This window comes from Oreochromis aureus, linkage group 3, assembly GCF_013358895.1.
Source record: "Oreochromis aureus strain Israel breed Guangdong linkage group 3, ZZ_aureus, whole genome shotgun sequence".
Taxonomy (NCBI): Eukaryota; Metazoa; Chordata; class Actinopteri; order Cichliformes; family Cichlidae; genus Oreochromis; species Oreochromis aureus.
In genome coordinates this window covers 4,884,336-4,911,600 of record NC_052944.1, presented here as the reverse complement: position 1 = coordinate 4,911,600, position 27,265 = coordinate 4,884,336, and the positions used below count along the sequence as shown (strand labels likewise).

The window sequence follows — 27,265 nt, the reverse complement described above, 5'->3', positions numbered from 1 at the left end:
CAAATCGTGAAATAAGGAGGGGGGAGGCCAGGTCAGAGACTGGATTTTATTCTTTGTTCCCAAAAACAAAACAAAACTAATGCTAGGAAACAAACATGTACAACAAGTAGCTTGTGAAGCACACATTATGGTGATAGGTTAATCATTTCTGTCTTTTTTCTTTAAAAAAAGACTAATAGATTGTTCTGCTGTTTTCTAGGGCCCCTGTTATGGACCCTTTTCTCCCCCTGGCGCCCCCTGGCTGTACTGTTTACCAGCTGCATCCTACATGGATGCGAGCAGCAGTCTAGCTATTAGAATGCTGACACAGGAAAAAAGATACAGACATGTTGTTTTCAACACAATTTATTTTACATACTCTCCATACACCTCATATTCCATGTGAAGCCTTGGTATGTACTATTGCAAGTTGCTTTCAGCTTATCATGTCAGCACACACAGTCTTTAGTCAGCAGGTCCTTAGTCAATCCGCCCGCACTGAATTCTCTCAGCTTCAATCAACGGGCCCCTGGAAGATGAGTTTGATGTGGCCCTGCTCTCCTGTCAACCAGGTACCACAGAAAGGGCAGGCAGCATGAAAGGCATGAGTGCCGTGGGGTAATGGGATCTGGCTCCATCCTGCTACTGTCTTTTCTGAGCAAACGTGACCACAGGGGCAGAAAGCATGAGTGGGTGGCCCAGCGTCCAGGTACAATCCACCCTCACAGCCCAACCACAACGGCACGTAGGGGCCTACTCTTCGACACATAGGGCACTCCCTCTCACCTGTGCCGGCAGGTGCTGTGCCTCCAGGGCCGGGGGGGCCTTTTTCTTTCCGGTAGCCCCAGTTGTGGTAGCCGTGTACGTGACCGCAGTTGACATAAACCCAGGGTTGCTTCTTGTCGACAATCTCGCGCTGGGCCAGGCTGGGGAAGGCCAGCGTGTTGAAGCCCACAGGACACTGAGGCCTCGCAGCGTTCAGCTCCTGTCGAAGGCACTCCAGCTGTTTGAGAGTAGGAGTATGCCGCAATCCAGTGGGGGTCCTCCACAGCAACGTTGCTCCACACAGATCAATCAGAGAACCATCCTGGAGTGTGTTTGACTCATTTTCAACCTTCAGACCAGAACAGAAAAAGCAAAATGTGGGTGTAGATATGAAGCAAGGAAAGCATCATTATCAGAAAACTGAACCAGTCACTATCAGCTTTTGTATTCTTGGAATTTTGGGAATTTTCTTAAACTTGACAAAACTCTGCAGGATTTTCACTTCTATGCCACCACACAATGGGATGTAGCAATCTATGGAGTGTACAGCATCTTCTGGAGCAGCGGCCCCAATGAAATTTAGGGTTTTAGCAAATGTCTGACCTCAGGCAGAAAAAAATATTCAGTCACATTTAAATGTATTTACTCAAAAGACAAAGAAAACTCTGTGTTTATGCATTTATTGTTTTTTTATTTGCATCTTCTTTCAATGCGCTAAGAATAAATACTTCCTAGTTACTTTGACTATTGTCATTATTTCTAAAGCTGGTCTAAGGTCACAGTCCTTAAGCTGCAGTTCATCTTTGACTGCTTGACTTAACTTGTATACCTTCTGTGATAATTTCGATTATTAGATTAGCTTTTATATTAGATTATTTAGATTTAGATTATTCAGCAGGCCCCAGAAATGGACTGAAAAATAAGATTTCATTCATCATCACAGGATGGTGTGCAGCCAACAGCTTGAATGTTTCAAAACAAAGGAAGTACTGTGTTAGTCCAGCTTTGGTCTAGAGAATCGTTTCCTCAGAACGTTTTTCTCTGTAAATCAGCTGAAACTGTTACTGGAATTAAAATCATCCACATGCTGGTAAAAACTTCATGTTTATTATGGGCCAAGAAATGTTTATATAAAACCAACCAAGACCTAAATTTAAGTTAAGTTTGGTTTAAGTTGAGTTCGTTATTCGACTCAATATTACTGTAATAACAGAGAAACCAACCAAATCATTGCCTCCTAATTAAATATCAGAGAGACTGTGCTGTACGACTGTGCACTGAGTATACTGACATTTTTCTTTTCTTTGTTTTTTGCTCCTTGTGGCTACAGGCCTTTACATGTTTTAAAGAATAGCGTGCAGTTTAACTGCAGCGCAGAAACACTACGTGTTACTAATTTAAGCTAATTTAACTGGCTTTAAATCCCATTTAAAGAATTGCACTCAAACACACATCAGGAGCTAATACACACTGCTGAAAGGACGCCTTTCCTCCTTTTTGAAATATTGATTAAAAAAACATAACAGACTCTTTAAATACAGTTATTCATAGGTTTAGATATTGTTTAGCTTTGCAGTCTGTGATGAATCAATCATCAAAAGAAAGCCCCGCAATTTCAAGTTTTTAAGTCAGGCTCAGTAGTTTGGACACTTGTATCCACATGAAGTCTGCATGAAACACATTTAGCCATCAGCTCCTTTCTTACCAGTTTTCCTCTCTGCTGGGCTGAGCGTGTCTCCCTCAGTGCAAAGACATTTCCACAGACTGAGATTTCTCTCCAGACCCCAGGAGCCGGCTCAGACACAAACTCGCCCGCTGGGTGCATGACCAGCACACCATTGGTAGTCAGACCATCCATCAGGCCATCTGATGTTCTCCATTTGGCAGCACGCTCCTTAGAGACCCCGCATGGACACACACAGAGCAGGCAGATATTCAGGTTAACATGAATGACGGTGAGGTGTTGGAGGTTGTTGTTAGAGATGGTTGGTAAGAAAACAGCTATGGCTGCACTTTTCTTCTGCTAGCTCAGTATAGGATGACCAATGTACTAACTAAAGCACAGAGATGCACCCATGCCTCAGAATAAACTCAGAGGATGCAAATCAACTCTCCTGATGAAATAGCAGATTTCTCACATGTACTTTAAAAAGCTTTTATAGCACCAAGGATCTGCAGGTGCTTTGGTTCAAAGACATTTGATGCTCTTGATAAAAGTGGAATCTTTCATGATTGAACACTAACACTGAGGTTATGTTGTTTGCGTACTTTGTGACAGTTAAAGAGTAAACAAAGACATTTGGCAACTAGTTATAAGAGTACACTTCTGATATGTAAAAAATGTACGAATGTTTGTTTCATTTTTATTTGAATTATTTCAATGTAACATTTTAAATGTCTTAAAAATAACATGGAAAATGATGACTTTGAAAAACACAGTAAGAGTTCATAAATTAAAAATATTTGACATACAATAAAAATAACATTTATTAAACATAAAAGGCTGCATTCTTCATTCTGACTGTAATTTAACTTAGAAAAAGCTTTTGTGGACTTGAAAACAAAATATTTCTGTGTTTATTTTTTTACATAAAACATCACAGTAAGATGCATGAAACAGATCAAACATCATTTTTAACCAAATGTAAATTTATCCCAATACAAACTATGATCAGGTCTCTGTTTCATATTTTGTGGATTTTTATAATTTTCTATTGACACAGGTCAGTGTCACTGGGCCTCATTTATATTTACAGTGCATAATTTAGCTGAAAATAGACATAAATTAAAAATGTACCAAAGTAAATCAAGCTCTTTCTCCTTTCACGCCACACAGCGCTTACATAAAGCTCCTCACCTATTGGCATCCAGCCTTTACGCCACTGCCACAGTCGGCTGTTGTCATTGAAAGCTGTGCTTATTTTGTGCTCATCAGAAACTAGGGGAGCGTTCCAAAAGTACCTCCTATGTCCTATTCCTAACCTCTTTTAGTGGATAGGAGAATCACTACGGACTTAGGAAAAGAGAACAGTCAGATGTGACGTCGTACATGTACAATGAAATTGTGGGTGCTCCACACCAGTTGCTTTGGCTTCTGTCACATTCTGTACACACAGGACAGACTGAAGGTCTCCAGTTCCTGCTCTCCAAAGATGGACCAGTCTGTGAGATCAAAACAGTCTTAGAGCTGGAGGAGAGCATGGCCATGTTTTAATGACCCAGGCGTTTGGAGGGGTTTGTTTCCTGAGGGGTGCAGGCAGGGATACAGTAGATGGACTACAAAATGTGCACACTTGCCACAGCGTGTTCTAACAACAGTGTTTTATGGAGGTCAAATGACAGAACAGCCAGTGAAAAATATTCCTTTAATATAAATGTTGGCATTTTAAAGAAAAAGTAACATTTAGGGCCAGATTAACTAACATTGACCCGTTTTCTTCTGCTTATGCCTCATTTATGCCTGACTTAGACTTCTGCAGGAAATCTACTTAGTAACTTATGAGGTAACCTTCCATGCCCTTCAGTTGTTGCTGGCTGCGTCGACCAAACCTGTAGTTACAGTTCTCATGAAGTGCACTTCGGGTTAAGTGGACGGTCAGGACGTAGGGTTGTGATGTTGTAAGTTACCATGTAGATTCTACAGTATGACCCCAGTCCATCAGTTTAAATATATTCCATTATCCCTTATCTTATCTTATCATATCTTAAATGTTATCTTTAATTAAAAGTGACTTTTATTATTGCTAGATGTCAGTTTATGTTACGTTGTCCTTTTCCTCCTGTGTCTGCTCTTTCTGCTCTTCCAAAGACAGAAGACCAGGAAGGCTGCAGGACCCGGCGGTGTGCCCCCCTCCTGCCTGAAAGTCTGTGCTGATCAACTGATCCGTTTTCAGCTGGATCTTTAACAGGTCTCTGGAGCTGTGCAAAGTGTCCTCCTGCTTCTAATGTTGCACCATCATCCTAGTCCCAAAGAAATCCACCATGACATGATCGAATGACTACAGGCCTGTCGCCCTGACGTTTGTGGTTATGAAGTCTTTTGAAAGAGTGGTGTTGAAATACTTGGAGTTGAGCCTGTTCAACACTGTGGAGATGATGATGGACTTTCTGAGAAACCTTCCCACCATCATCGTCTCATCATCCTCAAAAATACTCTCACTTCAGATTCCTGGGATCTGCCTTTACACACAATCTGAAGTGGCCCTCACATATAGACTCTGTCTGGACGAAGGCCCAGCAGAGGTTGTACGCACTGCGTACTGTTCATCTTCTAAACTGCCATCATCCAGTCTGTCCTGTGCTAGTTAATTATACCTAATACTGATCAGAATATAATCAGGTATAATAAAAATGATTAGGTGTATAGATGTACAATATATATGTATATATAAGACCCTTAACAGATGCCTGTGCCACTTTTATTTTAACTATGGTGTTTATTTCTTGTTTATTTTTATTCTTTATCACGCTGCTGTAACACAACAATTTCCCTCGTGGGATGAATAAAGTATCTCTCTGTCTATAGCTAGTCGCCTCAATATGAACTAAATTAAATGACTGTAGATTTCTTTCCAAGTCCACAATCAACAGCCGCTTCATGAATGTAAATATGCACAACAACAAGGTGCAAACTAGGTGTTACACTCAAAACAGGAAGGTCAAATTAGACTTTGCCAGAAAACATCTAAAGCCTCCTTAGGCTTGGAAAAAAGTTTCTCTGGACAGATGAAACAAACTTGAACCACAATGATGGAGAAGGAAAGGAAGTAGATTTAGATACATCTTCATCTGCCAAACACAGTGGAGACAGTGTTATAACATGGATTGTATGGCTGACAATGAAACTACACTCCCAGTGTTTATGTTACTGCTGATTAAAGAAGCAGGATGGATTCTGAAGTGTGCAGGGCTACAATCTCTGGTCAGGCTTTGCCAAATGCTAAATGGTAAAAAGGTGCTTTGAGTGACTTTGAATGTGGCACGGTGGTCGGTGCCAGAAGTGTTTAGTCTAATTATTTCTGAAACTGCTGACCTGCACATCCATCTCAGCTTACAGAGAAATGAGAAAATATCCAGTTAGCAGCAATACTGGCTGAAAATATCTTGTTGATGCCAGAGGTCAGACGAGAACAACCACACAGCTTTGTTCTGACGGAAAGGCAACAGTAACAAACAACAAAGCTGTTAAATATTAATGAAAAGACAACATTTGCTCCGTACAATATTATACATTTGTGTTGTGTAAAGCGCTTTGAGTGCTCAGGTAGAGTAGAAAAGCAGTCCATAAATTTAGTTCTGATAGCCACGTTGTCAGGGGTCTCAATGAATCTCTTATTATTATTCCTCAGTACTCTTAGCACAGAGGTATCACATTTTAAATTGCCCCACCCTAGCTTCTGCTATGGTTCTTAAGATTTCATATTTTAAAATACATTTAGAAAGGAAGGAATATTTCAAATACAGTACGGAAACTAACAACTGGAGGCTAATTTGAAAAACTATCCCCAGATAGCTCATATCACATATGCATTTATATATTGTAGAAGTCAGATTCACCACTAACTGTCCCAGACTTGCAGTTAATTTAGAATGAATTAAGTTAACATCCATGTCTTTGAGGGTGAGAACACACCCAGAGAGATAAAAACTGGTTTAGTTGGTGAAATTATCCACAGGTTTGCAGACTACTTGTTTAGGGAGTCAGAGGCAGCAGTATCTGATGAGTCCAGAGTAGAAAACTGTTGTATGTAACCATAACATGTATAGATTATTTAATTTGGTGAGTACAGTATTATAATAAATGAAGAAAAGCATGCAAGCTAGTTCAGGCAAACTACTTGCTATACTGTCTCTTCATGTCACATCCCAAAACAAATGATGTTCAACTACAGGATTTCACTTAGCATAGAGAGACTGTAACTGTTTCAGAAACCTCCTTTAAACCTAGTAACAGTTACTAGTTACTGATGAAGGGAAAACCAGAATGACACTATGTTGCTTTTCAGTACTTTAGCCTGGCTGACAAAGAGTTGCAGCACTTTTGAGCATCGTTTTGCTTTAGCTCCCAGTAGTAATGAGTTCAGTAACTTTGTAACCACAGCCGCCTCGAGTCACACATCTGTTAGCAAGTCAAACTTAGACACTGCTGATATTTTACAGACCCCTTCTCTCTTATTGATCTCTCTGGGTTACTTTATGCAGACTGAAGTCAAATGCACAAGAACCCATCCCTATAAAACTCTTTTAAAAAGTTCTGCCTCTAAATAAAGCATAGATGAGTTTGTTGTTATTAATAAGTTATATACCACAGGTTTTTAAGGTAGATATAATTAAGCTGTTACTTTAAAAAATGTAAATTTAATCCATGTGTTTTAGCCAAAATTCTCAAAAAGTTGATCTAAATAGGCTCTGTGATCGTTTGTATAATTTCAGTCAGGATTTCAGGTTCATCACAGCGCAGAAACAACAGGTCAAAGTTACTAATGATCTTGGTATCAGACAGTGGACTAATATCTGTGCTTGGCCCAACAGACCTTATTACAGCTCTCAATACTTTACTACAGAGAGTAGTAGACAGCATTGGTATAAAAGGAAAATGCACTGTGCTGGTTTAACAAGTCACCTTCTGATATACAAACTTAGCCATGGTGTTCCACTATAACCAACATTATGTTAGTTTTTTCACTTGGTGAGCAAATGTGAGCAAACATTTCCATTTCTAAGCACAATAAATACTCAGTTATGTTTATGTATGAAGTCACAAAACATAAATAAACAAAAGAAATTATACAGGTGTACATAGATAATGTTTTTTTGTGCCCTTTAACTGTAAAAACTAGCTGTGCTGCAAACTCTATACTAAGAGCTCTAACAGTGACTAAACATGCAGACCCGTTTCTCTGGCTAGTCTTCCCTGAATCCATAATTTAATTTAAAATCCTTATCTCAGGTACAAAGTCCTAAATGACAAGGCTTCATCTTAAAGACTTAACATATTACTTTGAGAAGGCACTTCATTCCCAGAGTGCAGACTTACTTGTTGCGTTTAAAGTTCCAAAATTAAAAATGGGAGGCAGAGCCTTTAAATCTCTGTCCCATGAAACCAGCCACAGGAGAGGAGAAAGACGTTCTCTCCACTTTTAAATCTAGGATTTAAACTTCCCACTATTATAGTTATACCATTCATGCTGCAAAATATGCTGCTGCTGCTTCCCTGCATCACTGTCTGCTGTTGTTGTTTGCAGGGAGTGATGAACTCAGCTGTAAGACACTAAACACAGCACCAAAAATAATTTGGATCATACATGTTATGACATGTGATCTGTTTACTGACTAGTCTTAAAAGTCATAGCTGTGAAGATAAACACATGACCAAAGTCTCTTTCATAACTCATGAGCAACAACTATTAACTCCCTCCCACACACACACACACACACACACACACACACACACACACACACACACACACACACACACACCTTCACGTTTTCATGCAGCTCAATCACATGAACAGACATGCATTCCTGCAGCTGTGATGTCACACGTGGGTGGAACAACCACATCCCTTCTGTCAAACTACCGTGGTTGCTATGGTTACCAGTGGCGCGTACCAAGCGATGCCTGACACCCACGTGGGAGGGAACACTCACCCCCAGGAAGATGTTCTTGGAAGAGTCAAAGCCAGCGGCGTAGATGCGAGCCGTGTAGGGAGCACTGCGCTCACACATGATGCGGCAGGCGTATCGTGAGATGGTGCTCTGAATTGATTGGCCTCCGCCCTCCCCCACCGCACCCCCAACTTGACCACTGCTGCCTGCTGTGTCCGTCACCACAAAATCAATCATGCTTTCTGTGGACCGGCCAATCTGAGAGAACCGAGAGAGAGGGATCACTAAGACCGTTACAAAGACATGCTGAGCACAAATAGTCCAGTGCAGAGTCTTATTGTGCATGATTTAGAGACATGTGCAATTATTTGTATACAAGCATCATTCGAGTGAAGAATCCTCTAGAAGATAATCATGTTCCAGCTGATTTTTTCTTTCTTTGGTTTTTGTCAGCTGTGTGATTTTTTTAGTAATACTTTATGGACCTTACTGTGTAAAGGGACGGTAAGGCCCTATAATAATAATAAGACTAAATTGATTTACTTAGTTCCCAGGCATATTCTTAGATGTGGAAAGTATAATGCCAGCATAAAGATTATTATTCTGAAAGATGGTGGAACCTGGATTAACAAAAAAAATTCTGTCCATAAATTTTGAATGGCAGAAGCCAGTTTTAGTAACATTTGACTAAATACATGAAGTAGTAAAACACTTGTGTGTGTTAGTGATTTCACTTTGACCGCTCTGAGTAGAAAAGGACCACATGAGAACCAATCAAGTCCGTATACAACGCATACGTCTCTGTGTTTACTATGTGGTGCTGCATTTTGATTTTCAACAAAGTGAGAGTCAACTAACAAAATGCTTTCGAGCCTGGCTCGTGTATATTTTAATTATGAAAAGATCAATGTGTGACAGAAACAGTATTTTTAATTGTTACTAGAAATAGGCTGTACCAGACAAAAGGTCCCTGAAAAACATGCAGACTTTTTTTGTGTATCATCCAGAAGGAGCTGGGACTCTACCCAAAGACAACCGTCTTTACAGCTGTTAGCAGTACAAGCTAAATTCCACTCATGGATCTGACCCTTAAATAGAGAACAGTGGAGCCCTGGCTTTGTTTGGGTCTTTGGCTGGAAAACAACTGCAACCTGCTGAGGGCAAACAGGTCTGACTGCAGACTGGAAAACAGTTGTTGCTGGTTTTACGGCTTTATGTTTAGTATCCAAGTAGGCCAGATCTATACTGTGTGTTCTCAGTCTAACATACCAATCGAAAAATAACAATTGCTTTAAAGTCTGAAGCAGAATAACAAAAAATATTAGTTTAATTTTGTAAATATGTTATAATTAGGTCAATTAGTGACAAAGAACATCAGAGAATATTGTAATCTTTAAGCCTTTTCGTCCTCAGAGACATAAATAAGCTTGAATAAAGGCTTGTCGCCATTATTAAACCTCGATAATCCTTTGATTTGTCATACTGTTAAATGAATATCATCAAATTTCAGCTTATGTTTTTAGAGTTACTATTTTCCTTTTCATATTCTTCCTTGAGCTAAGACTATCTAAGGGTATGTGTTCAAAGGTTAACAGATTTCACCCCAACCAGTGTTCAGTGGTACGGTTCTGTCTTCTGTTTGTGGTATGTTGTTACAATATTTTACACGATTTTTTACTTTCCAGTGTCCTTTTTTTCTACAACAGGAAACAGTGTGTGTGAGTGTGTGTGTGTAGACACTGACCTGAAACATATCTGTGTTGGTGTCATGGGTGTATTCCACAATTACAGAGTGGCTCCGTGACAGTGTGTAGGAGATGCTGTGCTGGCTTTTGTTGCTGAGTGCCTGCCAAAGGAAAACATATTATACATCACACCACATCACATTACTGACCTCCAGAACAAGCTACTTGGAGAGCATTTTCTATTTTTAAAGACAACAACAGCACCTGGATTTATATAGGTGCTGAACACTTTAACCCATCTTGATAAAGGGGCCTGCCAAACGCACACTCGGTGCAGCATCTCCCGACAACCCTTTATGAAAAGAGCCAGTCTGAGTAGCCTCTTGTGCTGTAATTTTCACCGTCCGGCAAAATTAACTTGCTACTCTCTTCGTCTCTTACAATGACTTTCTACAGTTACAACAAATAATTAAATAAATTATGGCATTGTAAAGCGCTTTGGGTGCCTTGAAAAGCGCTATATAAATCCAATCCATTATTATTATTATTGTTTTGGTAATACTCCTACCAAAACCCCCCAACAAAAAGCAAAGCACTGGATGAAGTTGATTTGGCACAAAATATTATATCCTAAATAATTGTATATTTTTTAATGAAAGAGCTAATGACCTGTAAGCTAGAATTAATCATGTGAAAGAGTCAGTGGAATTAATCCACTATGAAATTAAAGAAGTGAAAACAAATATGAAATTATCAAGAGAGTCAATAAAATTGAGCTAAAAAAAATGGAAAGCAAGATACTTGAATTTTAATGTTATAAAATACGTCGGGACCTATGCCTATAGGGCTAACTGGAGCATCTGTGCTTTAATGAAGACCTGTGCCCAGATGACCCTCAAAGAAGAATTGCACTGGTTGAGAAAACTTGAAAAGCAGGGGAAATGGCCTTTTATACTGGATCCAAACCTCACCTCACTGAAGCAGGAGGGAAAAGAAAAGAGCTTCAACTTCTCGGATAATATGTAACTTCAAGGTGGTGCATACGTTACATAACTCCCATTTTGGGGGTCTCCAGGTTACTGTATTGATCTCATTAGTGCTGCTCAATAATTTTTACATTAACTCTTGCCAACTTTTGCTGTTATTGCTCGCTAGTTCTTAATGCATTATTCTCTACTAAGTGAGATTAGTTTTTTGTAAAAAGGGAGGGAGATGCAATCTTGCTATATCTATGTCATTTTCTATATCTATTTCTATATTCTTAGGATTGTGCAATCGAAGCATTATCATCATCATGCAGCGCCTCTACTCAAGACCTGTGCAATATCAGTTTCAACAGAGACTCCAGACATTTAGGTGGGTCCAGAAGGAGGTTTTTGAAAATGAAATTTTTATATTAATGCAAATCCAAGTGTGCTAGGGCTCGTGGCTGATTGGTTACTGGGAGACCTGTGTGAGAGGGGGCGAGGGAGCACAAGAGAGGGAGAGGGAGCACGAGAGGGAGAGGGGACGAGAGAGGACGAGGGAGCAGAAGAGAGGGAGAGGGGATGAGAGAGGGCTGTTGGAAAAGATGAGGGGGAAGGTAAATATCAGTGGGCTCCACCTTTAAAACCGTTCATGTTGTCATGGTTCTGACCCAGTGTTTTGAGTTTTCTTGTATTTTGGTGACTGTTGTGTAATATTTAAGGTTCATTTACTAGTTTTGACTTGATTCTATGTTTCACTTTCTTGTCCATTTAGGTTCCCGTTGTGTCGTTGTCGTCTGTGTCCCTCACTGTGTGTTTGTTTATGTGCGTGTGTGTGTCCTTGTGTCTCGTGTCCCTTTTCTGTCCCCTTGTTCTTCTCGTGTTCATTCCATGCCTCCACTGTCTGTAAAGTTTATCAATGTTTCCCCACTCCATCATGTCTTTCCCTCGCCCTCTCTCGCTCTCTTGTGCTCCCTCGCCCTCTCTCGTCCCCTCTCCCTCTCTTGTGCTCCCTCGCCCCCTCTCGCCCCCTCTCCCTCACCCTCTTAGAGGTGTTTCTCTCCTTGTGTTCCAACTCGTCCCCCCAGTCTGTCCTGTGTCTCATGTCTGTGTGTTTTATGTCCTATTGATAAGCTTGGGTGTCTTTGGCTACGTTCACACTGCAGGCGAAAGCGCATCAAATCCGATTTTTTCGCCCCTATGCGACCCGTATCAGATCTTGGTATGACAGTGTGAACGGCACAAATCCGATATTTTCAAATCCGATCTGGGTCACTTTCGTATGTGGTACTGAATCCGATACATATCCGATGTTTTAGAAAGCGACTGCTGTTTGAACAGTCACGTTGCATTAAATCCGTCTTTTACGTCACTGACACAAGACAGACGCCAATTATCAGCGCCGGAGAAGACATCGCGAACGCTTCTTGGTCATCCAGTGTAGATGTTAGTGAAACTGTTGGGAAGACAACGTGAACATTTTATTTGTACTGTATAATCTGCAGATTCTGACAGAAATCTGCAGATTATCCTTTGAAGCACCGCTCCTCTAAAACAGCAATAAGGATCATTATTAGGTTATTTACATTATTATGTAAATAACAAAATAACAAAAGCAAAAATTGGGAAACGTAAAGTCCGAAGTCTTTATATTAAGGGCCATCAGTCAAACAATATTGTTTGCTCTGGGTCTAAACAGAGCGAGTTGTGTGTGACATCTTCTTTTGCGCATGCGGGCCGCTTTGAGCGTTCACACTAGAGCGCGTTTGATGTCGCATTTTATTTGTAGTGTGAACAAGCAGACAAAAAAATCGGATTTGATCAAAAAATTGGAATTGAGCATTAAGACCTGCAGTGTGAACGTAGCCTTTGTTTGGTTCTCACATGTCACTTCCTGTCTTACTTTGAAGGTACCTCGTCTTACGTGTGTTATATTTTGCTTCCTCTGTCTTGTCGTGTCTGGTTAGCTCCAGCTGTGTTTTCTCGTTCTCTCGGAGTCCTTGTGTATTTAACCTGCCAGTGTGCTTATGTTATACGCTTCCCAGTTTGGTTTTTGTTTAGTTCAGCACTAAAGCTGCCTTTTGAGTTCAGTTTGTTTCCACGAGTCTGCATTTGGGTCCATTCCTTCCTGTCCCATGACACATGTTTTGAGAGTTGTCTCTTTCTTACCCTTCAACCTGTTTTTAATTTTATTAACACCAAATAAGGTGAAACTGATCAAAAACCCCTTCTTCTACTATTGATCAGATCAATACCCCAGAAGTTTAAGTGAGTGGATGTTTTAAAGTATTAGGTTAATGTTTTGAGCAGTATATACATATTTTTATTGTAACTTATTTTTTGCTCAGATCAGTGACAACTCAATGCTGGAATGAATTATTTAATACTATAATAAACTGACTTCTTACCTTTGACACCAAAGGAGTTGAGACATTGTGGATAACATCAGGTTTGACCCCATTGGCTTTGGGTCTCTTGTAAAGAGCCAGACGACTTCTTCTGCGACCTTTGTCCCCATTGGCCAGTGACCCGTTGTGCCTGTGAAAAATAAAATCAATTGTACCTCACTATAATGGTTATAAAGACTTAAGTTTAAATAATTCCTTAGCAGAAAAGCAAACAATGTAGCTAGGGGCTTTTTAACTCTATATAAGTCAAAGGTGCTCTCAGTGGCAAACTGCATCAGTGCTGGGCTGGTCAGTGGACTTTTGAAATCAACACTGGCAACCTGGGATGAGGAAGAAATCTGTTTCGAAAAAAACAATTTTATGCACCACATATTCAAGTGTACTACGTAGGTGCATGGGTTAAAGTGGGATTTGGCAGGTGGTAAAACAATGACTCATATCAGTCACATATCTATTGGAAGCTCTTGTAGATGTTTTCTTTGTTGACAGGCTATCTGACCCTTGATGTTGCTGGCTCTGAAGTTCACTACTCTTTGTGAATTGTACCAACTATATTCTACAATATATAAACAGCTGTTACAGGAGCCATTGTGGCTGCTTTCCAAATTGTAGCCAGTAAGAAACTTGTACAAAAGCAGTACTTGGCAAGTGTTTCTAAAAAACATGAGCAACTTAAACTCAAATTGATGAAAGTCTTTCAAGAGGCAAGTCAATATACTGAGCAGTCAGATTAAAGAAAAAAGGGTCAACAACAATAATTTAAAATACTGCAAATTACTAGTTTTAGCCTATACTAACTATCCTGTATAACCGCTGAATAAGATTAAATTATAATTTTGTTTGTTAAGCAACAGCTCATGTGCAGATCTACTATCTGAATGAAAAATAACATGAGTTAGAATCCCAGAAAATTGATGCTTTTCATCTGAGCATTGCATTTTCAGTGGAAGAAACGTTTCATCACTTTTCACTCAAATGAACTCTTCAGTATCAGCAAACTGCAGGTTTCCATAGAGTTATAAACAATGCATTTGCATTATGACCAAAACTAGCACTGCTGACTGACAGTGAGGTGTGTGGTCAGATTCATGATTGGTAATATGCAAACTGATATTGAACAATGGTCATGAATACCATTCAAGGGGAGTTGAGGAATGGCTGCACACTGCACTGTAAGATGGTGAAAGATGCAGCCCCGGCCCCTCTTTGGTTCAGAGACAGTCTTTCCCTTTTCACATAAATGACCTCATTGACTCTGTGCTCCTCCTCCAGGATATGCACATCATCCTCATCTTTGAAAGAGGGATTAGTTTAAAATAAGGGCTGCACAGAGAGTTGTCGGAGGCAGCCACTTAACCATCACAGAAATATACACCTCCAGATGCAGGAAGAGGGCCACCTGTATCATAAAGGACCCCACTCATCCAGCACACTCACTCTTTGTCCTGCTCCCCTCAGGCAGGAGGCTGAGGACCATTAAATGCGAAACCACCAGACACCAGAGAAACAGCTTCATTCCAGAAGTTGTGAGACTTCTCAATACATAATGGACAAGAAACTGCTACTGTAGTACCTTAATCACTACTGATACTTTGCTGCTAAAATATTTATACCTGCACTTCTATATCTATACTCCATACTGTTACTCAGGTTGTTGCACTTCACTTATTTGTATTATTCTATTACTTATCTGTATTATTTATTACTTATTTGTATTATTTTATTACTATTTGGTACTGTTTTATTACTTGTCATTCTGTTGTTTTTATGGAAAACTGGGACCGTGGGTACGTAATTTCATTCCACCTCATGTAAACATGCAATGAGAATAACAATAAAGCTTCCTTGAATCCTTGAACCCCTTATTATTGGCCTATAGGTGTAAATAATCAAGGATCCTAGCCTCATATGGTAGCTCTTCTGTATTGTGCCATCCATTCTATCAGAGGTTGTTTGGTTTCCTTGATGTGTAATTTACGGCAATCCTCCTGGAACTTAACAGAGTGTATCAACCTGTTTGTCCCAGGGGAGCTGACCTTGGGACTGGACCTATTTTTAATGCAAAGTGTTTTGGGGTTTGAAAGCCAGAGAGAGGTGGGATTCTGAAAAAATGGGTCTGCTCACATATAAGGGATCACTGAAGGTTTTTGTTTATGCAGCAGTTATCCTTCTCTCCTGGACTGTCTGCAGCATCCTTTAAGTGCTTTCCCAGCATCAACAAATGTCTAGATTGGATCATCACATTCACTCAATGCCTGTTTGATATCATGTACTTCTGCTGCTCTTGCTGCTGCATCTGTGGGTGGGGATGGTGTTCATTGTGTTTCATAACACAGAATGAACACAGTTTGTGTCCAACTTGTATTTCAGTGGATAAGAGTCAAACCTTATTGGCTGATCTGTATGTGTTGGTTATGTTACATAATAACTTTTAAATGCCCATTACTGAATTTCACAGTCTAAGAAATCTAGCCTTTAATTTTCATATCCTCCCTGGTGAACGTCATGTGTTTGTCCACCACTTAATGCGATCAGTGACTTGTGGTGAGAGTTTATTTCCACCCTGGTATTATCCATAAAACTGAGCCAATGGCTGGGTGGTGTTCCGGTTTTCAGTACAGACTTGGTGTAGCTTTCCCCTGCAGTCCATAGGATTGTCATTTTCTAGCTGTGTCAGACAATCTATCAACATCTCGCTGTAACCACAGCCTGGAAAATAAGACATGTGATGAAGCAAATACAATATATTTAACATAAAAACACACAAAAAGAGAACCTGATGTCACTCAAAATGAACTTGAATTAAAAGCCAATGTAAAAAAAAGTTTCAGAGTCTTCAGAGTTTCAAGATAGGATTTGAAAGACTGTACAGACTCTGAAGTACGAGTACTGAGTGTAGGCGCTGCAACTGCAAATGCCCGATCTCCTCTATGCTTTAATCGAGACCTCGGCTGTACTAAAAGCATTTGGGTAGATGAGGAGTTTGCTTAAATAGCTGGGTGTTTATTTAAAACATAAAACTGAAATGAGGTAAAAGCATCTTAAAATCAGCACGATAATGGACATGGAGCCAGTGTAAATTTGATAAAACTGGAGTGATGTGATCGTACCTTCTAACACCTGTTAAAAGACGTACAGCAGCATTTTGGACTAAGAGAATCACAGTAGTCCAATCAAGAGGTGATGAAGGCATGAATAAGTTTTTGTAGGTCTTTAGGAGGAAGATAAGGCTTTGCAACTTCACGTAACTGATAAAAACTGGTCATCACAACTCTGAACACTTGCTTCTCTAATTTAAAAGAGCCATCTCCAGGATTCCTTACAGTCTGGGAATGATGTGGCAAGAGGGCCGAGGGTATCAGTTAACTGATCCAAAAACAATAACTTCAGTCTTATTTTTGTTCAGGGTAAGAAAATTCTGTGTTAGCCAGTCTGTAATGTCTGATGATGATGTTGTTGTGTGTACTAAGTGACAAGAGTGCCTTCCTTGTTTTGATGTTGATATTGGATGCTGACAAAATTCTGCTAATGTCAATTTTATTTCTGTAGCACATTATGTGTCAAATTGATCTATTCTATCGTTGCTCCATTGTGATGACCATCTCACACAACACCAGAGAGTGGATGGTTCTGCACTGCAACAGCGTTTTGGCGTTCTCCCAGTGCCTGGTTGCACAACGCTTTTAGAGCATCATTTTGAAACACGCAGTGACAGTGTGTTCATGTTCTTACAGACTGTCTGAGCATAACAGGCAGATTATTCGGAAAGAAGTGGCTGCTATGCTGGAGATGGGGGTGACAGAGGAGTCACAGAGAGCTCGGTGTAGCCCCATAGTTCTTGTAGTGAAGATCACGGTGTGACGCCCACCCCATGCCCCATGCTACTGGTAGATTACCTTATCTACAGAGTCCAAGGGGGAAAAGAAGGTCTTCTCCACTCTATATACAGTAGTTTGCACTAATTCGTCAGTCTTCCTATTCAGAGCACCACTTTGCTGCACCTCATGGACCACGCTGCATCCACACCCTGCACATGCTGCCGTGGATGATGTTATCATCACCTAGGTGGAGCAGATGCAGTGAGCGTCCACAGTCCTAGAGTCCCTGAGGAGCTAGCTGCTGGGGCCAGAGAGGAGAGAGAGGTATCAGGAACATCTGCAGCGAGGAGCGCTGACAAATCACGAGGAGCTGGAAAAACTCCCGACAAAAGCACAGCACGAGTAAAAGTATGCTTTAAATAAAGACTCATCCACTGCTGAACCTATTTTTTGTTTTTTCATTAGTGTCTGCTTACATATGAGACTTTGAGTGCTGGACTTTTTTCATATTTTAATTAGAAAATTATCAGACATTTTTAACATATCTGTTTAAAATTACAGATTCTGGTTCATTTTGAGCTAAAGGAAGACCTGCGAAAATCATGCTCAGTCATTGCCAAAGATTTCAGTGTGCTGAAAGCATGTTGGCACACTGCTTAACAACAAATATTTCTGGAACAACTTCACCTACTTCCAAGGTGCATGGAAAAGATAAGGATGTGACGACGCAGAGACTCCAGCAACACTTAAGAGTAACGAGAAACAACTTCAGCCCAGTGGTTCCCAAAGTGGGGGCGTGCAGGGCCATTGCAGGGGGGGCACGGTATAAATAAAAAAAAAAAAGAAAGCTTGGACACTGCTAGTGTGGCAGGATGAATGTTATCCCTCGGTCCAACCCACTTTCAGCCTGGCGCATTAGGGGGCGCTAGTATAAATAGTGGCCATTTGAGTGTCCCTGGATCGCTTACCTGTGACCTCCTTTTTGGTCACCTGACTTCCTGTTGGTGTTGCTGAGCTTAGTTGCGGGTTACTTTTCCGAAGCCTCCATCGCAGCTGGTAGGTGTTTACTCATTGTAGTGTATATATTACTTTGCTTGATGGTAAACAGCTATTGTTTGTAGGTCGTAGCTGTAGAAGCCTCCTCTGAGCCATTCTGCTTACGTTTTATGACACGGCTTACTTGGTATGTAATCAACTTCTGTTACGCTCTCTGCCTTCTGTTGTTCTTTTATAGTAATTATTTATTATGCTTTGCAGGAAGTGTGGGCCTGAGTTTTGCGCCAAGCTACGTGAACTGAAGTGCTGCTGCTTTGCTTTGCTTTGCTGTGATGCTTTGCTTTGTTTTACTTTATTTTTACTGTCTGTTCCGGCTGCGAAGTTTCTTTGCTGCTGCCAGCCTTTAAAGTGGACGTCGGCGTGAACAACGGCCATATGCATGCCACGCGGGTCGGCTGGCGCGCATACTGATTGACTGACTGGATAATTAACTTATAGCCGTGCAGACGGCAAGTCGGAGCACTACGGCGATTCCGTTTGCTCCATATTTTAGAGTTTTACCCAGATTGTATGTTTTACTGTTTGATTTGTAGTTTGGATTTTTGTTACGCCACTGGTGGGAGGCCCTTTTTCTAGCTGCAGATCACCAGTGTGGTCTTGCAGTTGGGTTATCCCCCAGCGCTATATATTAGTTTTGTTGTAATATATTAAAATTTCCTTTGTTTCTTTTATTCAGATGCGGAGTGCTGACGTGGAGGAGACTAGGGTGCCTTGGTGGTGGGATCCTCTGAGTGTACACACCTGCCTTGTTTAATTTATTAGTGTGAGTGTGCTGCACTTGTGTCTTGGTGTATTTTCTTTTTTTTGAGTTTGTGTGTGGCATCCCTGCCCCTCCACTGGTAAGCCTCAGCTCTGAATACCTTTTTTTGTATATTTTTACACTGATATTTATCACTGTGCTTTTAAATGTTGTTTTAATTAATAAATTGTCAATTTATTTTATCATTGAACCTCGTCTCTGTCTTGAGTATAACAAACCTAACTGCCTTCGTAGTGATTAGTGTTACCTCCAGTATTCTCTGGGTGAAATTCCCAGGGTGGCGTTGTCTTTTTAAAACTGTGAAGAGTAATTACTTTATTTCCACCTCGTGCTGCCACAAACTTGGCGTTGTCGACAGGATATACTCTTTAAAAACAGAGACGTGTGTTCCTTTTTAATTTTTTTATTATCTGGTGTAACGTAAACTGTTTTTTAAATTTTATTTTGTACAGGATAAAAGCAAAGCAGCAGCTACTTTGGTGTGGGATTCCACAGCTGTGTTACAGAGATGGAGGAAGAGTTACAGGAACTCAGGGACTTGATCGCGCAGCTGAAAGCAGACAATGAGAGGCTGCGTCAGGAGAGGGCTGTTGAGTCAGGTACTGGTGCTACACCTTCTACTTCAACCGCATCATCTGTTAGCCCCCCAACTGCTAGTGTCTCTGTAGCAGAGAGACTAGTTTTGTGCCCCGTGACAGAAAATGCCCTATGTTTAGAGGAAAATCAGGTATAGGGTTGAATGAATGGTTGGAAGAAATAGAAGCTTGTGCTAGGGCACGTCATTTGTCTGTGGCTGATAAAGCATTTTTCCTGTTTGACCACCTGGAAGGGGAAGCACGTGAGGAGATCAAATATCGCTCTAGTGCAGAGAGGACTGATCCCGCTAAGATAATCACTATATTGCAAGAACTTTATGGCTGTTCAGACTCCTATGTAGCATTGCAGGAAGCTTTCTTCTCTAGAAAACAGCAGGAAGGTGAGACACTGCAAGAGTTTTCTCTCGCTCTCTTGGGTCTTATGGAAAAAGTTAAATCAAGTGCCCCCAGTGGCATGCCCAATGCTGATGTTTTATTAAGAGATCAATTTGTTGAACAGGTCTTAGACAGTACCTTGCGGCGGGAGTTAAAGCAGCTAGTAAGGAGGCAGCCAACACTAACATTGCTAGAGATTAGAGGGGAAGCTATTAGGTGGGAACGTGAAGGGTTGCCTAGTGGTGTTAGACATAGAAGCAGTTCTGTCCCTTCTGTCTATGGCATTCAGTATGGGGTCCATAGTGGTCCTTCAGGAATAGCCCAGTCCACCCATTTGTCTGAGATGAGTGAGATGAAGGAATTGTTAAAGCGCCAGCAGGAGCAACTTAATCAGCTCACTCAGAGCATTGCTCGATTGCAGGGCCCCCATCGAATGTCTCGCTCAGGACGGAGCGATTCCATTATATGCCGACGTTGTCAGCAACCTGGACATTTTGCTCGGGAGTGTGATGGGGAACGTGTTCCTCGTTCCCGGCCTCCTTCGCAGGCTCCTCTGCATAATCGCAGGCACTCTCCTTTAAATACGGCTTGGAAAACTAGCACCCTCCGTATTGCCGAGCCACAGTTCGGTGGGGTGTCTATTGGCTCAAGGGTTGTTTCTAATGGTCCAGAGGCAGTCTCCAAATTAATTTCATCCTGTCCGCATATAGATGTGGACATGGGCGTATAAAGGTACCTTGTTTGGTTGATACGGGGTCCATGGTCTCTACCATTACTGAAAGCTTTTTCCGCCAGCATTTTGAGTCCTGGGGTCAAGAGCGTCTCCAAGCTTGTCATTGGTTGCAGCTTAAAGCGGCTAATGGTTTGTCCATTCCCTACCTTGGCTATATCGAGCTAAGTGTAGAGCTCTGTGATAAGTTTCTTCCACAGTGTGGCGTGTTGATCGTTAAAGATCCTCCAGGTGCAGGACCTTCCACGGTTCCGGGTGTATTGGGGATGAATGTCATTCGGAAGTGTTACCACGAGCTTTTTGGGCAACATGGTGAAGCATTGTTTAGTTTGGGCTCTGTCACAGAGGCCCCTAAACCCCTTGTGCATGCGCTGCAAAAGTGCCATGATGTTAGTATAAGAGCCCCACTGGATTTGTCTGGCCATGTGAGAGTGAGAGGTAAGCGAGCATGTTGCATTCCGGGTGGTGTAATGAAAATAGTGGCTGCCACCTGTTCTGAGCAATATTCAGGTGCCACCGTGTTATTTGAACCTAATGATGTTAACTTGCCTGCTGGACTTTTAGCGTCCCCTGCATTGGTTCGAGTGGTTAGAGGTACTGCATACATACCAGTTGTTAATGTAGGGACCACGGCAGTCTTGCTTCATCCCAGGACCGTTATAGGGACCCTGGAAGATGTTCATGTGGTCAGTTTGCCTGCTGGTGTGACAGAAATACCCCCTAACATAGCCACAATGGCATCTCACACTGCCACTCCTACTGTGCAGGATCAGATGGAAGGAATTGATTTGTCTAAACTGTCAGCAGAGGAACAGGGACAGGTGAGGTCTCTCCTTAACAAATACAGCTCGGTCTTTTCTGCTCATGACACTGATTTGGGTTGCACTAACTTGATCTCCCATGACATTCCGCTCTTAGATGATATCCCGTGCGGCAGCGTTATAGGCGCATCCCCTTCAGAGTATGAGGTTGTGAAAGAGCATATTAATCAGTTACTAGGGGCCAAGGTGATTAGAGAGAGTAGCAGCCCTATGCTTCTCCCATCGTGCTCGTTAAGAAAAAGGATGGCAGCCCCGCATGTGTGTTGATTATCGGCAATTGAACAACAAGACAAGGAAAGATGCATTCCCCTGCCGCGCATTGAAGAATCCCTAGATGCGCTGACTGGTGCCCGTTGGTTTTCCACCATGGATTTAGCAAGTGGCTACAATCAGGTCCCAGTTACGGAAGAGGATAAGCCCAAGACTGCCTTCTGTACTCCTTTTCGGCTTATTTGAGTGGAACCGAATGCCATTTGGGCTCTGTAATGCCCCTAGCACCTTCCAGAGACTAATGCAACGCCTTTTCGGGTGATCAACAGTGCCAGTCTCTGCTTCTCTATCTTGATGACATTGTAATCTTCTCATCAACAGTACAGCAACATCTTGAGCGGCTGGATGTGGTGCTAGGTCGGCTTCAGCAGGAGGGCTTGAAAGCAAAGCTTGCCAAATGTGCCTTTTTCCAGCGGGAGGTTCGCTACTTGGGCCACGTCATCTCCGATCAGGCGTCTCCACCGACCCTAGCAAGGTGGAAGTGGTGGCTAACTGGCAGCCTCCTAAGACTGTTTCGAACTACGCTCCTTTCTTGGGTTTGCCAGCTATTATCGCCGTTTAAGTGAGGGTTTTGCTAAGTTGGCGGCACCTCTGCATAGACTGGTGGCAGAGTGGGAGGCAGAAAATCAAAGAAGAGGTCAGAGCATGGTGTAGCGGAGAACTGGACTTCAGAGTGTGCTCAAAGTTTTGAGGCATTAAAGACTAAACTGACAACAGCACCAGTGCTTGCTTATGCAGATTTCTCTTTGCCTTTTATTTTAGAAGTGGATGCCAGCCATGGCGGCCTAGGGGCAGTGCTCTCCCAGGAGCAGGGAGGTAAGGTGAGGCCAATAGCCTATGCCAGTCGGGGTTTGAGGCCTACTGAGCGCAATATGCTAAATTATAGCTCAATGAAGCTGGAGTTTTGGCACTTAAGTGGGCCATGACTGAGAAGTTTAGAGAGTACTTGTTGGGCCACAAGTGTATTGTTTACACCGACAACAATCCTCTTAGTCACTTGTCTTCTGCTAAACTTGGGGCTACTGAACAGCGCTGGGCAGCTCAGCTCGCTTCGTTTGACTTCGACTTAAAGTACAGGTCAGGAAGAAGTAATAAGAATGCAGACGCTTTATCTCGCCAGCATCCATCCGATCCTGAGGAAATTAAAGCCATGGTTCCTGGTACAGCCTTGCCTGAACCTCTTCAACAAGCCTTGCGGCTGGGACCAGCTGAGGTATCCCAAGCTGCCATTACAGTTTTGCCCCATCTCACTACTCCTGATCTTCATACCCTCCAACAGGTCGACCCAGTGATAAAGGAGATCCTGGTGTTCTGGAGAGGAAGCAGCGACCCAGCTTTGAGGAGCGGCAGCAGCTTGCCCCACCTGCTTTGGTGCTGCTACGACAATGGGATCGTCTGATTGAAAGGGATGGAGTTCTGTACCGTCAGGTTCATCGCCCTGATGGTGCCGAGGTGGTACTTCAGCTTTTGCTGCCTAGTGCACTAATTGAGCAGGTGTTGACTCATGTTCATCAGGACCACGGCCATCAAGGTGTGGAAAGGACCCTAGCGCTTCTCCGCTCACGGTGCTACTGGCCAGGTATGTCTGCTGAGGTAGCTAGCTGGTGTCAGAGATGTGAACGTTGCCAAGTTGCAAAAGACACCCGACCAGCAGCTCAAAGTTTCATGGGACATTTGTTGGCCTCTCGACCAAATGAAATCTTGGCCATTGATTACACTCTGCTCGAACCCTCCCGGAATGGGCTGGAGAACGTCTTGGTAATGACTGATGTTTTCAGCAAGTATACATTGGCTGTCCCCACTCGTGACCAATGTGCTGCTACAGTGGCCCAGGTTCTTGTAACTGAGTGGTTTTCAAGTTTGGTGTGCCTGCCCGTATTCATTCCGATCAGGGTCGTAACTTTGAAAGCTCCCTGATCCAGCAGCTCTGCAAGTTTTATGGTATTGAGAAGTCCCATACTACTCCTTATCATCCGGCTGGAAATGGTCAGTGCGAACGTTTTAATAGGACTTTGCACAATTTGTTGCGGACCCTGCCAGTATCCAGAAAAAGAGACTGGAATGTATGTTTGCCCCAGTTACTCTACTGTTATAACACCACTCCCCATCAGGCTACTGGGGAAACTCCATTCTTATTGATGTTTGGGCAAGAACCCAGGTTGCCAGTGGACTTTCTGTTGGGCAGAGTACCGGACCCCATCAATGGAGATGTGCACGAGTGGATTCAGGAGCATCAAGCCCGGCTACAGGTTGTACATGAAGGAGCCAAGGAACGACTGCAATTGGCTGCCGACCGCAGAAAGAGGCACCATGATAAAAATGTGAAAGAGGCGCCATTGAACGACGGGCAGTTGGTGTTCCTGCGCGATTTGAGTGGAAGAGGGAGATGTAAAATCCAAGATCGATGGAAACCAGCGGTATATAGAATCCTGAAGGCACCTAAAGGAGGTGGGGCAGTATATACCATTGCACCTGCAGATGATCCTAGCAGTGTGAAGCATGTTCATCGTACCTTGCTGAAGGCTGTGGTAATGGCACCTACACCATCAGAAGGGCCTGCTCCGTGCGGTAGCCCACATGGACCAGAAATATCATCCGCAGAGCCAGAACATGACTCATCAAGTGACAGTGACCTGTTATTCCTGAGCATAGGAGCTCCTCAAGTAAATGTTTCACCATCTTACAGCCCAGTGGCAGTGATTCCAAGTAGCTCTGAGTTGTTGCTCCCGCCAGAAGATCGAACTTCCGATGTTCCAGCCACTTGTACAGTTACTCCGAGTGCAGCACCAGTTCCATCTAGCTTTCTTCCTGTTCCCACTACGAGCTCTGATACAAGACATATTGTTGTGCGAAGAACCGCACGGTCCACGGCCGGCCAGCATTCAAACATCCATCATCTCCCAAGACCAACAGGGGAGGTGGCACAAGGGGCTGCAAACTCTATTTCTGAGCTTAGAATACATACTGTCTCCGCATTTTTTAGGCCTTGGGATTAACCTGGGTGTCTTTGTAATCCATCGTCGGGGCGACGATGCAAAAAGGAGGGGTAGATTGTGGCAGGATGAATGTTATCCCTCGGTCCAACCCACTTTCAGCCTGGCGCATTAGGGGGCGCTAGTATAAATAGTGGCCATTTGAGTGTCCCTGGATCGCTTACCTGTGACCTCCTTTTTGGTCACCTGACTTCCTGTTGGTGTTGCTGAGCTTAGTTGCGGGTTACTTTTCCGAAGCCTCCATCGCAGCTGGTAGGTGTTTACTCATTGTAGTGTATATATTACTTTGCTTGATGGTAAACAGCTATTGTTTGTAGGTCGTAGCTGTAGAAGCCTCCTCTGAGCCATTCTGCTTACGTTTTATGACACGGCTTACTTGGTATGTAATCAACTTCTGTTACGCTCTCTGCCTTCTGTTGTTCTTTTATAGTAATTATTTATTATGCTTTGCAGGAAGTGTGGGCCTGAGTTTTGCGCCAAGCTACGTGAACTGAAGTGCTGCTGCTTTGCTTTGCTTTGCTGTGATGCTTTGCTTTGTTTTACTTTATTTTTACTGTCTGTTCCGCCGCGGTTTCTTTGCTGCTGCCAGCCTTTAAAGTGGACGTCGGCGTGAACAACGGCCATATGCATGCCACGCTGGTCGGCTGGCGCGCATACTGATTGACTGACTGGATAATTAACTTATAGCCGTGCAGACGGCAAGTCGGAGCACTACGGCGATTCCGTTTGCTCCATATTTTAGAGTTTTACCCAGATTGTATGTTTTACTGTTTGATTTGTAGTTTGATTTTTGTTACGCCACTGGTGGGAGGCCCTTTTTCTAGCTGCAGATCACCAGTGTGGTCTTGCAGTTGGGTTATCCCCAGCGCTATATATTAGTTTTGTTGTAATATATTAAAATTTCCTTTGTTTCTTTTATTCAGATGCGGAGTGCTGACGTGGAGGAGACTAGGGTGCCTTGGTGGTGGGATCCTCTGAGTGTACACACCTGCCTTGTTTAATTTATTAGTGTGAGTGTGCTGCACTTGTGTCTTGGTGTATTTTCTTTTTTTTGAGTTTGTGTGTGGCATCCCTGCCCCTCCACTGGTAAGCCTCAGCTCTGAATACCTTTTTTTGTATATTTTTACACTGATATTTATCACTGTGCTTTTAAATGTTGTTTTAATTAATAAATTGTCAATTTATTTTATCATTGAACCTCGTCTCTGTCTTGAGTATAACAAACCTAACTGCCTTCGTAGTGATTAGTGTTACCTCCAGTATTCTCTGGGTGAAATTCCCAGGGTGGCGTTGTCTTTTTAAAACTGTGAAGAGTAATTACTTTATTTCCACCTCGTGCTGCCACACTAGCATCATGGATTTTTGGTTTTTGACGGGGCTCCCACACAAACGCAAAGCAGAGGACGAAGCATCGCCAAATATGCTTCCAAACAAACTTCCTTCCAAGCCACAGACTAGAAAATATGATGAAGCATTCTTGCCTTTGGCTTCACCTGCGCAACAGCTGTAGTGCCAAGGTAGGTCTCCCTGACAGAATGCGTTTCCCCTGTGTCGGGAGCACACGCCGGGCTGTCCAAATCACGGACAAACAGTATCCCACATTCTTCATTTTTAGTTCACAAACACTTCTTATAACGACTAACTACTCCTGAAACTTTTAGCTGTTTATACAGTAAAGTTACAGGAGGATGAAAATAATTATCAGGCAAAATGTCCTTTATTTGTTGAAATAACCCTGTCCGATACCACGTGAGCACATTATAAGCACACTATATACACGATGTATGAGTTACAGAAACATTGTGGGGGTGTGTACGAGGGCAATAACATGATATAATAAATAAGGGTGGAAGGGCTATGGTCATTAAGGATGTGGATGGTAATTGCACATCTGCCAGAATATTGTACAGAAAAATGAAAGACCAAAATATTGTTGCTGCCATTCCCTGTGCAGAGTCAATAGCAGCGACAGAATGACTGTATGGGAGAGGTCTGCTCATGCTCTTAATTTGCACTAATGGTTCTGACAGCCCACAGGTAGAAGCTGTTCTTTAGTCTGTTGGTTTTGCACCTGATGCCAGAGGGCAGGATGTTGAAGAGGTGGTGGTTAGTGTTGTATTGTTTACAGTGTTTGCACTCTGTGCTTATTGTCCCTTGGGGTTTGCCGTGGTGGCAGTGGGGTGGGTATGATTACGGAAGGGGAGGTGTGTTATGTTGTACCAAACCAGTGGTAAATAAAGAAGATGGTGGCTCAAGAAGCAGTTTAAGAATATGATCTTCATAAGTTTAACAACAGAATATTACAGTTGGGATGGAGGTGGTATAATCTCCCTGGCTCTGGAGAGATATCTAGAGCTGACAACGGAGTCCAGGGAGGAGAGTGGACAGCCGATCACCTTCTCTGCAGTTCTGATGACCCTCTGGAGTCTCTTCTTA

The 27,265-nt window shown here is 42.5% G+C and overlaps 1 protein-coding gene and 1 long non-coding RNA gene across 12 annotated transcripts in view; one reads left to right on the top strand and one right to left on the bottom strand.

The window, feature by feature from the left end:
- Positions 1-329: 329 nt before the first annotated feature.
- peli3 (pellino E3 ubiquitin protein ligase family member 3) overlaps positions 330-27,265 on the bottom strand; it is a 46,950-nt gene continuing 20,014 nt past the window's right edge. For all 8 annotated transcript variants that reach the window (XM_039609185.1, XM_031727193.2, XM_031727194.2 and 5 more), the window contains 5 exons: positions 13,411-13,540; positions 10,097-10,198; positions 8,395-8,610; positions 2,450-2,638; positions 330-1,093 (listed from right to left, as the gene is read on the bottom strand). In XM_039609185.1, the coding sequence (XP_039465119.1) occupies positions 494-1,093; positions 2,450-2,638; positions 8,395-8,610; positions 10,097-10,198; positions 13,411-13,540 (1,237 nt within the window). In that variant the 3' untranslated portion in view covers positions 330-493. The remainder of the gene's footprint in view (positions 1,094-2,449; positions 2,639-8,394; positions 8,611-10,096; positions 10,199-13,410; positions 13,541-27,265) is intronic.
- LOC120438772 lies at positions 17,326-25,393 on the top strand. 4 transcript variants are annotated; one of them, XR_005612126.1, is made up of 4 exons: positions 17,390-17,636; positions 17,790-19,123; positions 19,497-19,643; positions 25,283-25,393. It is a non-coding gene; the product is annotated as an uncharacterized LOC120438772 (long non-coding RNA). The 4 variants fall into 4 exon arrangements; XR_005612127.1 differs by lacking the exons at positions 19,497-19,643; positions 25,283-25,393 and having other exon boundaries at positions 17,345-17,636; positions 17,790-18,284; positions 18,350-19,234; XR_005612128.1 differs by lacking the exons at positions 19,497-19,643; positions 25,283-25,393 and having other exon boundaries at positions 17,364-17,636; positions 17,790-18,411; positions 18,486-19,234.